This window comes from Panulirus ornatus, chromosome 16 (genome assembly GCF_036320965.1).
Source record: "Panulirus ornatus isolate Po-2019 chromosome 16, ASM3632096v1, whole genome shotgun sequence".
In the NCBI taxonomy this organism is placed as follows: domain Eukaryota; kingdom Metazoa; phylum Arthropoda; class Malacostraca; order Decapoda; family Palinuridae; genus Panulirus; species Panulirus ornatus.
This window is the reverse complement of record NC_092239.1, coordinates 2,538,486-2,554,400: the sequence shown is the minus strand read 5'-3', so window position 1 is coordinate 2,554,400 and position 15,915 is coordinate 2,538,486. Positions and strand designations below refer to the sequence as shown.

At 50.9% G+C, this 15,915-nt stretch overlaps 1 protein-coding gene across 1 annotated transcript in view; it reads left to right on the top strand.

Annotated features, from left to right (window-relative positions):
* The window catches only part of LOC139754030 (uncharacterized), a 32,884-nt gene extending 27,988 nt beyond the window's left edge, over positions 1 to 4,896 (top strand). The window contains exons 17-25 of the mRNA XM_071671001.1: positions 287 to 511; positions 1,241 to 1,456; positions 1,628 to 1,826; positions 2,293 to 2,487; positions 3,159 to 3,315; positions 3,526 to 3,751; positions 3,888 to 4,008; positions 4,399 to 4,501; positions 4,691 to 4,896. Of these exons, the coding sequence (XP_071527102.1) occupies positions 287 to 511; positions 1,241 to 1,456; positions 1,628 to 1,826; positions 2,293 to 2,487; positions 3,159 to 3,315; positions 3,526 to 3,751; positions 3,888 to 4,008; positions 4,399 to 4,501; positions 4,691 to 4,758 (1,510 nt within the window). The 3' untranslated portion in view covers positions 4,759 to 4,896. The remainder of the gene's footprint in view (positions 1 to 286; positions 512 to 1,240; positions 1,457 to 1,627; positions 1,827 to 2,292; positions 2,488 to 3,158; positions 3,316 to 3,525; positions 3,752 to 3,887; positions 4,009 to 4,398; positions 4,502 to 4,690) is intronic.
* The last annotated feature ends 11,019 nt before the right edge of the window (positions 4,897 to 15,915 follow it).

Genomic DNA, 15,915 nt, shown 5'->3' with positions numbered 1-15,915 from the left:
CGGTGCACAACAGCACACGTCTGGTTCTTGCGACAATGGTACGCCCTCTGGTACGTACCTGAACTACAATATTCACTCTTTCCTCCTAAGTGTGCAGAGTTCATGGTTTAGGATTAGAGGGTGTCTAACGGTCAAGTCTGCGTCATGTTTCTGAGTTATATATAAAAAGAGAAAGTCTTAACTGCATGACCAGTTTATATCTAACAAACTGTATGAAATTACACACCGGTCGAGGTACTCAAGCTCAAACTGTTTAAAAAATACTATGGGTCTTCACCTCCTGCAGTTTGTGGCTGATGAATGTGACGGTGGAGGCGGTGTGGACAGACACCCTGCGGACGGAGGATCCACCGAACGAGGTAATAGAGAGGGAAAGTCTACACATGCAGGGGCTGCCGGAGGAGGAGGTGGGGTGGCAGCAGGGGCACCATCGTCAGCAGCAGCAGGAGACCGTGGTTGTCGGGGTAGTGATATTCGCTCACCTCTACCCTCACCTCCCTGTGTCACGCAGGTACGATCTGCTGACTCCATAGCGTATGAGTCACATCATCGCTTAAGACATTCACACACTGGTTGTGGGGCTCCTCTTGAGCAAGACGATCACCTCCCCCTCACCACTGGTGATGACGGGGAACATATGGAGCGCGGCACGCAACACAGACAGTATGGCAGACATCTGGTGAACGTGGTGCATGGTGGACGTGTAGATGAAGTACATGAAATGGGAGACGGTAAAAATGATGGCTGTACCGATGAGACTATTACGTCGAGGTACTTCAGGTGACGAAAGAGGAATGGCTTGTCATCGTGTGCAGTGTTGTCGATCAGTGTAGAAGCGGAGGTGTGAATGAGCACGCCGATCTTATTTGACGAATCAACGTCGTGCGCAAAAGCATAATCAAAACGTCCTACGTCGCACTTGGACAAGTGATAAGGGTGTGTATGCGAGAACTGAGAAACTGCATGACGTTCAAACACCCTGTGTGAATGGGTACAGAGTTAAGGGTAACTGATGGACAGACAACACCACACTGTATTACGTGCAAAAGGTATGTTTACCACTCATGATTTATCTATGACCCAAACACTGGCAGTTTTCTACACAGTTTCACTTTCCCTCTCATTCCTCTGTGTACACAGGGAAGTCTAACATTCATACACGAGTCAACATCAACATGTTTACATCATACACAGTCGAGTCCTGTTTGGTATCCCTCACTACCCTTACTTTCTTCCTCAGTGAGGATAGTGAGGGGCTAGTGTGGGTGGGAGCGCCCTTGGTGGAGGTATTGGCTGCCAGCCGACAACATCCTCCGCCCACATCCGAGTCGTCCGCTGCTGACTACAAGACCCACACACAGGGGTCGTCCAGCACACCCGGCACGGACGCCCACACTACCGTCTCACATCTGGTCTACTTCGACTGCACGCAGCGTCCTCGCTGGCTCGAGAACAGGTCTGTCATTACGCGACGTTTGATGAGGATCTCGTAACTCAACCAACAAGTCATTATTGGTCATAATCACGTCTGAAGTAATTACCAAAATCCCTGATGACATACTCGAGTGTTGCCATAATTCAAAATCCTCACTGTAACTTTCACTGTATTCCCCACTATCTTCTGCAGGAGCGAGGAGGGCCCTTGGGTGTCAGGCTGTGGCCGGGTGGCCATGGTAGGGGGCGTTCTACAATGGGACCTCGGCCCGTGCTCCACAGTGGAGGCTGCTGACGGAGGCCCTGAGGGAGGGAGGTGCGAGTGTCATTGTCGCGGCCCAGGGCTCTACAGCCTCCTGCTGGTGCCTCCCTCGCCCCCTGAGGTGCGGCAGGTGAGCTCCTTCCCTGTGTACACTGGTGGCCAGAACAAAACAGGTGACATCATGGAATGAGAGAGAGAGAGAGAGAGAGAGAGAGAGAGAGAGAGAGAGCAGTGAGTGTCATGGTGTAGGTCAGGTTTAGTGTAGTCAGTCAGACCAGAGTGTATCCCTGATGAGGGCGACGGTGACACCTAATTCTCCCAGGTTTCCCGCATCTTACTGAATCCACTGGATAAACCGAGCAGGTACGACGCTTCCCCCTTGAGTCGACCAACGTGAGGGAGCCTGTACTGTGGACCAGTCAACGCCAGAGGAACCTCCGTCTGGACTAGCACCACGTAATACTTGTTGTTCTTCATCTAACATACTTTACTGATGAGGCACTTGAGCCAGATGTTGTCTTACAGGGACGTGTATGATTCACACGAGTATCATCTCCTGGTCATGAAGTCTCGATCAGATGTTTTCTCTTCGTCAGGAGAAACTGTGGTGGACGGGAGACCAGGCTGTGATGGGAAGCTGCGTTGCCTCGCTGGTGGTGGTGGTAGCGTGTGTGCTGCTGCAGCTGCCAAGGGCCTCCCACACCACAGTACAGCTCCGGATCCTGAAGTGTCTCTCCCTGGGCGGCCTCGACCTCACCTTCGTGGTCTTCGCCCTGTGGCCGACGTCTCAGGTGCTGACCGCCTGACACATCCACCCTCGCCTCTCCTGTCCTCAGCCCCTTACCTGTAGACCAAATAGGCTAACCATAACCATTGACTTTTTCCTTCGGATTCCTCAGGAAGACATAATGTTTTTCCTGTGTCCTCTCCTCAACAGACTTGCTTTATATATTTTCCCTAATTTGAATGCACTGATATAATCTATGCAGTGAGTGTATCTGGTGAGTGCTTATCCTACTGTCTCATAACTCTAATGCAGAGGAAACCTTAGCCCACGTACCACGTCTCTTTCCCTCTAATATCATACCGTCTTCCCACATCATTTTGTTGTGAGTTGCATGTCGAAATTACCATTAAGAAAACTATCACTACATTTCCTTGGAGTCTTCCTTTTTCATATGGGAAATAATCATTGATCACAGAGTCTCATATTTGAGCTTTATATCTAAGACACAGATCTAGCTTTGTTGCTCCTGTTTTACTTTGGATGTTTAACAACTTTGTTGTGAGAGCCATTACAGATGTGGGAAGGGAGGGTAACCTACATTACAGATAAGGTATAAACACTGATATACGACGAAATCTGAAGGAAATTTATCCATTCTTGATTGTGTTGCGGGTAGGATGGGGGGGGGGGGGGGGGATTGTTACGAAACACTCATCCATGGTTGTGTTGCTGCAGGGGGTGCATGAAGGAGTCCTGGTGGCTGGGAGCGCCTGCCTGATGCTGTGTGTGGGGGTGGGCGTCAGTGAACAGGTAGCCATGCACCAGCAGCTAGCCCTCACGCCCTACACCACGCCCATCTCGCCCGCACACCTCACCACCGTCATGGTCCTCGGTACGGTACCATCTCTGGAGATCCTCAGTAACTCCTGGTTCTCAGATATGCCAAAAAATACTTGCCAATAACATTGCTTGCTCGGACTGTTCCGCACAGTAGGTACGTAGGTCAGCACGTCGGCAGAGGAAGGTGGTGTGGAGCAGGTGGTGGAGGTCAAGACCAAGTATTACTACCTCTAACGTTTTCTTTTTCCCCCGGGTGTGTCAGTGTTGTCGGTGATGGTGGGGGTGATGGTGGGGTTGGTGCAACGCCTCCACCACTACCACCTAGGGCCGCCCTGGCTGCCCCTAGGGGTGGCCTGGGGGCTGACGGCGGCCGTCCTGAGCTCCCTGGCGGCCCTCTCCCTCCTGTGGGCGGCGCTGACGGGCCACAACCTCAGACGACTAGCCCTCATCAAGGCCGCTACGCCGAGCCACAGGAACCTCACACTCGTGTAAGTACAAGTCCTCGAGAGTCGCAGATCTGTGGATGGAAAATTAAATGTCTGGTATTAAAGATTGCCACCGCCGTATGTGCACGTGAAGAAGGTGACCCCAGCAGGTCCTCTCTCTCTCACTCTCTGTGACCAGGGAAGGGCGCGTGAGGCAGATGGTGGTGGTGATGGGCGGCGAGTGGACGCTCATCTTCACCAGTCTCTTCCAGCACCACCCAGTCGGCCGGTACCTCTTCTGCCTCGCCACCGTCGCCCAGGTACTTCATGCAGAGTCTTCCTCGGGCACCCACGCTGGCCTGCTAGTGTCTTGCCTCAGCGTAAAGTTTTCAGGTGTTCCAGGTGGATGCATCTTCATATCTATGACATCACCATTGACGTCTACAACGGCTCATTATCGTAAATTACTTATGATACACAGGTAATGTGTTATCACATGACCAGTATATCACACAGGAATTATACACCAAATCAGGTTCATGTTTTTCACAGGTCAGTTAACGATTCATCTTTCTACTTTAGTCTGGTGTCAGGGATGTGTTGGGAAGTGTCAGGGAACACAGTGGTGGCAGGTCAGCCAAGTCCGGGGGTGGAGGTTGGAGGTGACGGTGATATCCCGACGTTGACCAAATCTTCCCTTCCCCCTGCAGAGTGTGGTGACGCTGGTGGTGTACACGTGTGCTGGGGACGACCTCGGCGGCTCTCGCTGGTGCCGGTGTCTCCCTAGCCACCGACGTCGAGCTCCCCCAGATGGTAAGGGTAAAGTTATTTAAGTGGTCGCTCGTTGTGGCTTCTTGGCTGTAGACCAGGCCAGCCAGGGATGCAGACCAGGCCAGCCTGGCCAGTAGACGGTACTGTTTTCTTGGTGGGACGATATATGACTGTTAGGTGTGGCTTTATGAAGAGGATTTCCAGTGTAACTGGTGCATCTTGGTCCTGCAGATGGTGACGAGTTAGGTGATGGAGGGCGGCGAGGCCAAGGGTTGTATGGGCGGGCTGATGGCCTGTAGGATCCCGCCTACCAGGACTTACGAGGTCATCCCAGGGAGAGGCTCGAGCCACGACACCCTGGGCTTCCGTGCTCGTGGTGGGTCCCTGTGGTCGCAGACCACCACCACCGTAGTCATGCCGGAGGCTGGCGAGCCCCTCCACTCCCCCAGAGACCACATCCGACCAACCCATCTCCACTTCCCAGAGTCCAGGAAACGACTGTCATTGTACGCCCGCTGCGGCAGCTTCGGTGTCGCCGGCGGGAAGCGACCGAGGAACCTCTTCTTGAGGGGCACCGACCTCGTCTGCGGTGAGGACATGACAAGTCCCCAGAGTCACGTCCTCAGCGTCTCCTCGCTGACCTACGAGGACATGGACCCGAGGGTGAGTGGAACGAAGAGGAACTTATCGTTCAGCTTCCACCAGCCCATCATACACGAGCTCCCGACCGAGTCGAAACACGACGGTTCCCCGAGGCCCCACGCCAGACACACAGGCGAGAACGATGACCTCACAGGTAAATATCTGGACATGACGGTCACCAGGGGTAAAGTGTGTCCCAACACCGAGAATCTAAGGTCAGCGACGAGTAAGAATGAGGCCAAGTTGAAAAGTTACGTAAATACGACTGACGACCAGCCAAGGTCATTTGTATTTCTTAATGGTCAAGCGTGCTCACAGGCCAGTGCGACCAGGCCACGTTATGCTAACGTGGGGTCCGCCAGCAGGAGCAACAGCTCTCACCACCGCTACCTGCCCATGGAGGTGAGGGGGAGACCATCAGGGAGTCAGACACTGGCGAGAGTAAATATTGGGTCAACATCGGGAGAGCGAGACGACGAGAACGTGGGCGATAGCGGCGACCTGGTGGGTGGGAAGAACGAGGACGTGCCTGGAGGGATAACAGAACCAGGTCGTGAGGCGACTCAGACCCGTGGCAAGATGAGGCGTCCCTCGCCACATTTACCCGTGAACCCTCGAGAGAATCCCGTGACCTCGGAGATCAACTGGGATCATCCCAAACCTTCCCGAAGGAACCAGATGGACAGTGAGAGAGGAAGATCGTCGACTGACGCCCAGATGTCGGAGTGGAGTGAGGGAGACCCACCCGACTGTCGCACGTCAGTCGACGACTGGGACCTGAGGCAACCCTGTGCTACCCAGGCCGGTGGACTGCCGTCTCCTCCGTCCACACCAGAGGCGGTAGAGACGGACGATGAAGGGCCTGGAGATGAGGGCAGCGCCGGGTCTCTAGTGCTCCGGGGGACACGGTCGCCTCCACATCCGCCCATCCTCACTGAAACAATTGAGCATCACGGCCGTCCCACCAGACTCTGAGGACCGGGTTGACTGTAGTGGGTGTGGCACCACAAACTCGTTCTCTAAGTGGCGACCCATGTATCATGTGATGAGTTCGCAAAGTGCTCCAGAACGTCTTATGGACTGACACACACACACACACACACACACACATACACGGCAGGAAAGTCTGAGATGAATTACTGATACAGAAAGAGAGAGACAAAAATATCGTGATATTGAAATTTTTACGACAGTGTCGTGTTGCAAGTCGGTCAGTCCCGGACTCTCCCGTGATCGCGTCTCTCTGACCTTCAAGCCGTCGCCTCACAAGCCATCGTTAATTAAACTCAAATCCAAAATTCATCTCCCGTGGCCAACTTCCCTGCTGATCTGTGATATCTTAACTCCACACCTCTGAAGTGAGTGACAGATGACCTTTGATGTGTGTGTGTGTGTGTGTGTGTGTGTGTGTGTGTGTGTTAGGGAGGGGAGAGCATTAGTGAATGGCAAGTTAAAGAGTAATCAGTTGAAAAAAGAAACGTTATAGAACAGATCGCATGGTAAGAGTATGCAGCAGGCATTTTGCTCCAGGCTGGCGGTAATGAGGTGTGGCTAGGCCCCGAGTACCAAGCTCCAGGACCTCTCGTTCCACGCTAGACGTCCCTGTGTCATGTACAGCTAACTGAAGAACGTCAACGATGACAGTCATCTGTTTACCAGGTTTCTCCAGCGATCTGCTGGCGTCCAGCGCACGGCTGAAGGTGGAGGTGTGGCTCGGGTGGACGTGGGAACCTTCCTCGAGAGCGGGCCCGGCACACAAGTTACCTGAGGAACTCCACCACATGTCTGGTGGTGAGGGGAAGGAAGAGGGGGTTTTGATTACCGACAACACAGCTCCTGTGTCTCAAAGCTTCAACCACAGCTGCTGCCACTCACAGCATCAACCACAGCTGCTGCCACTCACAGCATCACCAACAGCTGTTGCCACTCACAGCATCAACCACAGCTGCTGCCACTCACAGCATCAACCACAGCTGCTGCCACTCACAGCATCACCAACAGCTGCTGCCACTCACAGCATCAACCACAGCTGCTGCCACTCACAGCATCACCAACAGCTGCTGCCACTCACAGCATCAACCACAGCTGCTGCCACTCACAGCATCACCAACAGCTGCTGCCACTCACAGCATTAACCACAGCTGCTGCCACTCACAGCATCACCAACAGCTGCTGCCACTCACAGCATCAACCACAGCTGCTGCCACTCACAGCATCAACCACAGCTCCTACCTCTTACATCATTAACCACAGCTCCTACTTCCCACAACACCAGTCGTCATCTGAGTGTTTATGTTAAATATGATGAATCTTAACATGGTGTTAATAACCGGAATTACTGAATATATTCGAAGAAAAATTCTGGAACATTTGTCGCGTATCTCTCTTCCTCCAGTTTGCGTCACTTGTATATGTATTGATAAGCACCGATCACTGTACGTGTGTGAGTGTATAATCAGTATACATCCGTAAGCGAATCTCTTTAATGCCATTAAATTATCTTTTAAGTGATGAAGGTGAATATAAATGTCTGCTGGAAGAAATATATCACAAATGCCTAAAAACAGGAACATTACCCGTAGTAAAACAGTAGATTAATAAACATGGGATATAAATGTGTGGGAGCCAATATGTAACGACAGTTTAGCATGTGAAGTGAATGACTGTAATGTATATCTTATGTTCGACAATCTTTCGTATAATGTATGAGATCTGTTAGCTATTACGGTTATGTACAAATGAAGTTCGGTAATGTAGTGTACATTTATGTTTCATAATAAATGCTCAACGGATTAGTAAAAACGGTTGTTGTTTCTGATAGAAAATGAAAAGTCGAAATCTATATGTTCGGGTTCCTCATTACAGCCATCTTGAATGTCCAGTATTGTTGTGTTGACAAGAGCTTGGGTCATCTACTGTGACTTGTTTATACTTCTACCTCTCTTCCTCGCCTCTGAAGTGACTTCTCTTTTTTTCTATACGCTGGCCGTACGCCCGCCCACGGGAGATTACGAGCAAGGGGGTGAGTGACTCCCTAGTTATAGTCCCGCTAGATCCCACTATTGTAATCAAGATGACGGCCTGGATGACCCAGACTGGCACCTGATGGGCGCAAAACTCGCACAACTACCCAATCAACCGACGCCAGTACAGCTGTGCCGTCGCAATGAAAAGTCGTAGGATGAGACAGTGTGGATCACCGCGTTGAGTGTCCACCAGTAGTCACAAGAGACGGCCACACGTAACTTACCCACCATCGTAAGCCAGTCCTCTGAAGGCCACTTTGTACGCACCTGTCCCGGTCATTTGAACAGGGGCATGTGACCGTAGCCTCTGACGGTCTACATCGCCTTCCACAAACATCAAGACGGTGACTGAGGAACTAACTGGCCGAAGTAAAAAGCAGACGCCTTTACATATCTATTTATTTCTATCTATCCAACCTTTTATCTGCTTGTTTATATATCTGTCTACAGAACTGTTCCGCCATTCCATCTATCCCACTGTTGGTTGTTCTTATTCAATCCTCCATTTCTATTCACTTTACGTTTATTGGGCTATCCCTCGTCCTCGCTCCTTTTCAATCACTCAGTCAATCACTCCCTCTATCCATCTATCAGTCCTTCCACCCAGCTATCTTCTTATCTTTTGATCTATCTATCCAACTGTCTATCTCCAAACCCAGTCAATCGCTATCTTTAGTGCGGCTCTTGCCGCAACTCACCTCTCCTGACGCTTACGTCAGTAAAGCTCTCGACGAACTCATGTGCATTACGACCTCGACACCACAGCAGAGGAGAACTGGTCTTACGAAATTAAAATGACCAAATCAGTGTTGACCGAACAAAGTATGGAAATACGATGGGAAGCTCTGAAGTAGGTGATCCAAAGACTGACGAAGACTGAAACAATGAATTTCACCAGCATAGTTTTTAGTGATGAATTACACAGGTTTTGTAACGAGAAAGACGATTAATTGCAAAAGATTTGTCGAATATTTCACTACAGCATCTGTACAATAAAGGCTACAAAATCCATCTTCCGACAGCCTTGAAAATCATTCCACCCATCATATGAATACATTCAGAATAATTTCTTCAATATCATTATGGAAAACTAATAACTATGAGGCAGTCGCCACATCTGGGCCAATCTATTTGAGTTACCTGTCATGTGTTCATTTTCTATTATTCCCTTTCAGAGAAAACGTAAATAATTTTAAGCGTAACCAAACTTATCCTTATCAGTCCATCTGATAGGAAGGCAGACCTCAACTCTCTCATAACGGTAAAAAGGAGAGTTTGGGAAGACATGATAAATATATATACATTTCTAAAAGTTAGATACGACAGTAATTTTTTTTGATGCTTACAGTAGGAAGTTTGGGAGGAGAAGTGTACGGAGGAAAGTGGCTTCGGGCAAGAGTGTTGCATGGAGGCTGTGAGGGAACAACAGTTCCCTCACAGCCTTCCATGCGACAGTTGTGGACGGACGCCTGGATCTAACCAAGCCAAGAACAAGCAAATACAACCACCATCGGAAAATTCAACGAACATGTCAAAAAAAAAAAATATCAGGAAACAAAGGCAAGACCTCCATGGGTTCGAGTGGAGATCCTACACGTTTAAAGTGACATAGAAAACCGGGAAGTTAGGCGAGCTCATTCACATACAGTGACCTGCTGCCTGGTGTGCCTTCGCAAGATATTGTGATACTTCCATCTCATCTCCACCCAGCAATTTTTCTTCTCTTTCTTCTCCTTTTTCTTGCTTTTCTCCAATCGCTTCTTTTTCTCTTCCTTCTTTTTCTTTTCTTTCTCTTTCCACTTCCTCTCCTCTATTTCTTTCCTGGACAAGGGCGTCACCCAGGGCGATGGTTGTGAGGTCGATGGCTTTGGTGTGGGGGGAACTGTGGTGGTCGGGGCTACAGGCGGTGGTTTCGGTGTGGGAGGCTCTATAGGAGGTGGTTTTGGTGGGGGTGGTTTTGGTGGGGGTGGTTTTGGTGAAGGTGGTTTTGGTGGAGGTGGTTTTGGTGGAGGTGGTTTTGGTGGGGGTGGTTTCGGTGGGGGTGGTTTTGGCGTGGGCGGTTTTATGGAGGTTGGCTTTGGTGTGGGTGGTTCTACGGGGGGTGGCTTTGGTGTGGGTGGTTCTACGGGGGGTGGCTTTGGTGTGGGTGGTTCTACGGGGAGTGGCTTTGGTGTGGGTGGCTCTACGGGGGGTGGCTTTGGTGTGGGAGGTGCTACAGGTCTTCCAGTGGATGGTTCTGTGGTCGTGAGTGGTTTTATAACGAACGGTTCTGTTGTGGTTGGTTGTGTGGTCGTGGGTGGAAGGAACCTGTCCGTCGTATTCTTCAACCAAGCAGTCAGGTCGGCGCGGCTGACGGTGGGAACCTCCGTGCCGTAGTACCTCAAGATGGTCGTGAAGGGACCCACCGAGTCCACCACAGCCTCGATCTTGCTCATGAAACGAAAATTCGCGTCGGACTTCTTGGCAAGTTCGTAGCGCTTCGCCCAGACGATTCTCGTAGCCAGGGCCTTTCTGATGGCCTCCACCTCGACCGCTAGGGCCGGGTCTGTGGGATACGTGCCTTCGTTTTCCCCCTGGTAGTCCTTCCCGAGGAAGTCCCAGCGAGCGGTGGCCCGGGACACCACCTGGAACGCGGTGAAGGCCTTGAAGTCCTCCACGTGAGATCGATCGACGTCCTGGTACACGAGGATCGGGTCTGGGTTACCAGCTCGGTAGAGGGCGATGACGTTATCCTTCCTGAAGATGGAGAACCAGACGTATTGGCCGACGATCAGGCTGACGTGGCTCCTGCTCACGAGACACAGCTCGTGGTTGATGCCCCGGGCGTTCATTTGGGTCTCCCGCTCGTACTTGGACATGTAGAGGGAGATGAGGAAGGTCTTCCCGTCGCGAGGATTCCGTAAGGTGATCTCCGCGTCCGCCAACGCATCCACGCCAAACACTGAGATCGAGGACTCCGCCGTGGGCAGGGTGTACCAGTCCGAGGGGCCAGCGCCCCTGTAGGTCACGATGGGACCCCTCACCACCAGGGCCTCCGGCTCGGACGCCGCCGCTGCCGTTCCCCATAGACACGACTCCGTCAGGAGAAGGAACACTACAAGACAGTTAAGAAAAGTCGACATATGTTGAGACAAGTATTATCTGTGGCTTGACGTTTCTTCCACTGCAGTAGTTACGACGTAGAATAGTGAACCAAGTACACGTAATGTGAGGGAAAATTAAGCGGAATGGCACTGCACACCGCCCCTGCATCACTGTTCACTGCACCCTTTCCTTTCCTTCACTGTTCACACTACGCTCACCAACCATCACTGTTCACCCAAACATATTCTATCACAGTGATTCATTAGCTGTCAGTGTGAGGTAGGTGGATGGGAGTACTGTAGTAGTCATGAGTGGGGTTGACTCTACGTGTGGTGCTGGGATAGCTGAAGAAAGACGTGGGAGGCGGTACACTGAAGTGCTGAAGATTCTGTTAAGCGAGATAACGATAACATTATGTAAACACTGAGAGTAATGATTATAGCAGGTCTTGCTTTATGAATACAACAGCTATGTCTCTCTCCTGCCACATTTCATTAGTTAACAATCATCAATTCTGGGTTCACCAAGTTGCTTTTCGTTGTTTCTGTCATCGTCCTTTGCATGTTTCTTGTTTCTCCTGCAGAACGTGGTATGAGTTACGTGTGAGATGGAGACACTGTACGGTGGTGGAGTGAAAGCCAGCCAGCCAACCAGCCAGCCAGCCCACGTGTGGTTGAGGCAGAAAGAAAAGACAGCAACCTCGGCCAAGGGAGTGACACTTGACAGCAACTGAAGCACTGGCTGACTGTACAGACGTCAGTAACCCTCCCTATACTAAGAGAGAGAGAGAGAGAGAGAGAGAGAGAGAGAGAGAGAACGTTTGACTTTCTCGCAGTTACGACAATCCCTCACAAGGATAAACAATTAACGCGCGCACTCCTAAGCCACAGCCAAGCCCCTTACGGAGCAAAATAGAACACTTGGGCGGCTAACAATGTGTTTGGTGGAGTATGGGAGCCTGGGGGGAGCCTGAGGGGAGCCTGAGGGGGAGCTTGGGGGGAGCCTGAGGGAGACTGGGGCTGCTGGGGGGGGGGGTAGTGGAAGCCTGGGGGAGACGTGGCTTAACGTGGGACAAATACCAAGAGAAGGAGAGCAACAGACGGCGGGAAACACCATAACAAAGGCAGACACACACACACACACACACACACCGAAAACCACTTGATCGAAAACAGCAAAACACTCACTAAAACAAACACAACAACTACAACAACAACGCATACAACCTAGACATAACCCAGGCATAACATCAAGCATACGACCAGCTCACAACACACAGCAGAGCACAACAGCAACACGTAATAAGTCAGGCACTACAACACACAGCCAACATGAACAACACATGACATGGTACACAATGAAGAGCCAAAACCAACACAGCAGGAGAGAGAGAGAGAGAGAGAGAGAGAGAGACCCCTGATCATTTCCGAGTGTAACCCTCATCTTGTATTACTACCTATGCCATCAAATGTGTGTTCTCAGGTCAACACGTCAGAGGGCACATTGCTCTTCCTTTTTTTTTTTTCGCACTGCAGGATGTACGTTAAGCTACAGGAGGTAGAGCTAGCTCACACTGGGATTAATGTGGGGGATCTGAGCTAAGCCACCGTGGGCAAAACTAGCTTAAAAGATATTGTCGGGCCTTGATAGCGGAGCTCACGTTTTCTTCATGCTAAAGGCACTGCTTAAGGATATATAAGTCTGCATCGAGGCGAGGCCTAGACTCATACGAAAAGAGGGAGACTGGAAATGGTTGATAAAAAAGGGAGCGTGGAGAGAGAGAGAGAGAGAGAGAGAGAGAGAGAGAGAGAGAGAGAGAGAGAGAGGATCAGTATTTGGGATGTGAAAAAAAAAAAGAAAACCAGAAAGCTACTAAGAGCAGTAGCCAGGTACGTTTGCCATCATGATGTACAGACAGAGACGAGATCAACACTACTGACGAGGAAGAGGGTGGTGTCATGATGGTTCCGGCCATCTCTTTTCTACTCCCAGGTCAGGGGGGAGGGGGGGTTGTATACTCTCTCTCTCTCTCTCTCTCTCTCTCTCTCTCTCTCTCTCTCTCTCTCTCTCTCTCTCTCACTATATAAAGGGGGGGGGGGGGTAAAAACAGGAAGCAGGCAGCGTCGTTGGGAGCGCTGAGGGGCGGGCCGAGGGAGGCCAAGTACTTGAGCGGAGCCCGCCAGCGGGTCCTGAGGGCCCGGCCTAACCAAATTAGCTGGTGTTGTAACATGTGGGTCCTCCCCAGGTTGGAGCCGAGGCAACGAGTTTGGCCCAGTCGCCACATGCTACCCACAGCCTCTCTCTCTCTCTCTCTCTCCCCGCCCATCAGCACCCACCCACCTCTCTCTCTCTCTCTATCTCTCCCCGCCCATCAGCAGCCACACACCCTTCTCTCTCTCTCTCTCTCTCCTCTTATCCTTCCTCTTTAACCTCAACTTCCTTGCCATGTTCTCCTTCTTCTTCTCCTTCTTCTTCTTCTCCTTCATGTTCTTCTTCTTCGTCCTTAATCTTGACTCTCTCCTCCCTCGCAGACTCATATGTTCTCCTTGTGACTCTCTTAAAGTCTCTCTCTCTCTCTCTCTCTCTCTCTCTCTCTCTCCCCGCCCATCAGCACCCACCCACCTCTCTCTCTCTCTCTCTCTCTCTCTCTCTCTCCCTCAACTTCACCACACTTCCTCTCACCGTTCTCATCATCTCGCTTCGTGCTATACATTGTGTTAACACTGCTGACCGCTGTACACGGAGCGGGTTAGCACTGCTGAGCGTTGTACCCTGAGCTAACACAGTGTTTATCCAGAATGAAGTGAATTTTGGTTTATCAAGGGCGTATGGAAGGTGATTCTGATAGTGTGTCCCTCCGTAGCGAACATGATGGTGAGTGAGAGTGAACATGATGGTGAGTGAGAGTGAACGTGATGGTGAGTGAGAGTGAACATGATGGTGGGTGAGAGTGAACATGATGGTGAGTGAGAGTGAACATGATGGTGGGTGAGAGTGAACATGATGGTGGGTGAGAGTGAACATGATGGTGAGTGAGAGTGAACATGATGGTGGGTGAGAGTGAACATGATGGTGAGTGAGAGTGAACATGATGGTGAGTGAGAGTGAACATGATGGTGAGTGAGAGTGAACATGACGGTGGGTGAGAGTGAACATGATGGTGGGTGAGAGTGAACATGATGGTGGGTGAGAGTGAGGAGGGAGACATATTCGAATGTTGCTGTTTCGAATTTTTCCTCTTGTCTCTCTCTCCTCCCCTCTCCCACCCTCCCCTTTCATATCTTTTTTATTCCAATTCACTTCCTTCGCAATGCCTCGCCCGTGAGAGTAGTGGCAAGTGATAGTAGTGGCAGGTGAGAGTACAGTACAGCAGAGAAGTGGCAGGTGAGAGAGTGGCAGTGAGAATACAGCAGAGGAGAGTAGTGGCAGTGAGAGTACTGCAGAGGGAAGTAGTGGCAGTGAGAGAAGAGGAGAGAAATGGCAAGTGAGAGCAAAGCGGGTGAGAGTGGTGGCAAGTGAGAGTGGTGCTTGGGGAGTCAGTTCTAAGGGCAGGCCATCATATTGAAGGGTCGTACCGTCGTGTTGAAGGGTCGTACCGTCCGTCGTACATACACTAAGCCACGTCGTTGTACTCAAGCGTCGTAGCGTCATAATAGGTCGTACCTATCGCCCTCATCAAAGCACGAATCATTTCCTCCACCCACCACCACATCAGCTGACCACACACACACACACACACACACACACACACACACGTCAAACAGCTGGATTCTCTTCGTTTTGACAGTGTCGTTTTGACGCAAAAAAAAATATGAACACTTGTTCGTATCCGTGTGTGTGTGTGTGTGTGTGTGTGTGTGTGTGTGTGTGTGTGTGTGATCATACGAGTTATGAACCCGGCCGGTGCACAGCGCTGGTGGAGCACCCCCGCCGCCCCCACACACTGGGTAATCCACTCAAGACATCCTGGACACTGGGATTAAGTAGGAATCCCGGGGCTGTGGTGGCCTCCACGCTGATATTTGTGGCGACGTGTTGTGGTGGGGATTAATTTAACGCCACGCTTCTCATTATCATAGAGAGGCGAGAATGGCTCCTCAGGGGGGGAGGAGGGACGACCGTGCGTTGTACGCAACTCCAGGCACACTCCCGCCATCTTTACCACACACACACACACACACACACACACACTGCTGTGCCACACCCACCCACGTCTAACACGAGCGTTGCACAGACACAGCAGCAGCCATAAGACAAACACACAACGCACAACTACAATATCTAGACACGACAGCTACAATGTTCCCGGGGGAGAGGCAGGGAATAAACTGCAAGTCATCGTGACGCTGCAAAACTGCCACGGTGTTTTGGGAGAACAGTCCCTCAGGTCATGTGACGTAGGGGTGGTATTTCATCCCCACATCCGTAACCATGGGAGGAAAAAAATGGGTTAGTCATTCCTACAACCACGATCATGATAGGAAAATGAATATATATATATAGCTTGATCGTCACCCTTAATAATAGACCTTTAACTCCAAAAGGCTCAAAATACAATACAAAAAAAAATCTCCCATAGTAAATCACTTTAACATAAGCACGACGGTACGATCCTTGAGCACGACGGTACGACCCTTGAGCACGACGGTACGACCCTTGAGCACGACGGTAAGACCCTTGAGCACAACGGTACGACGAATTCAG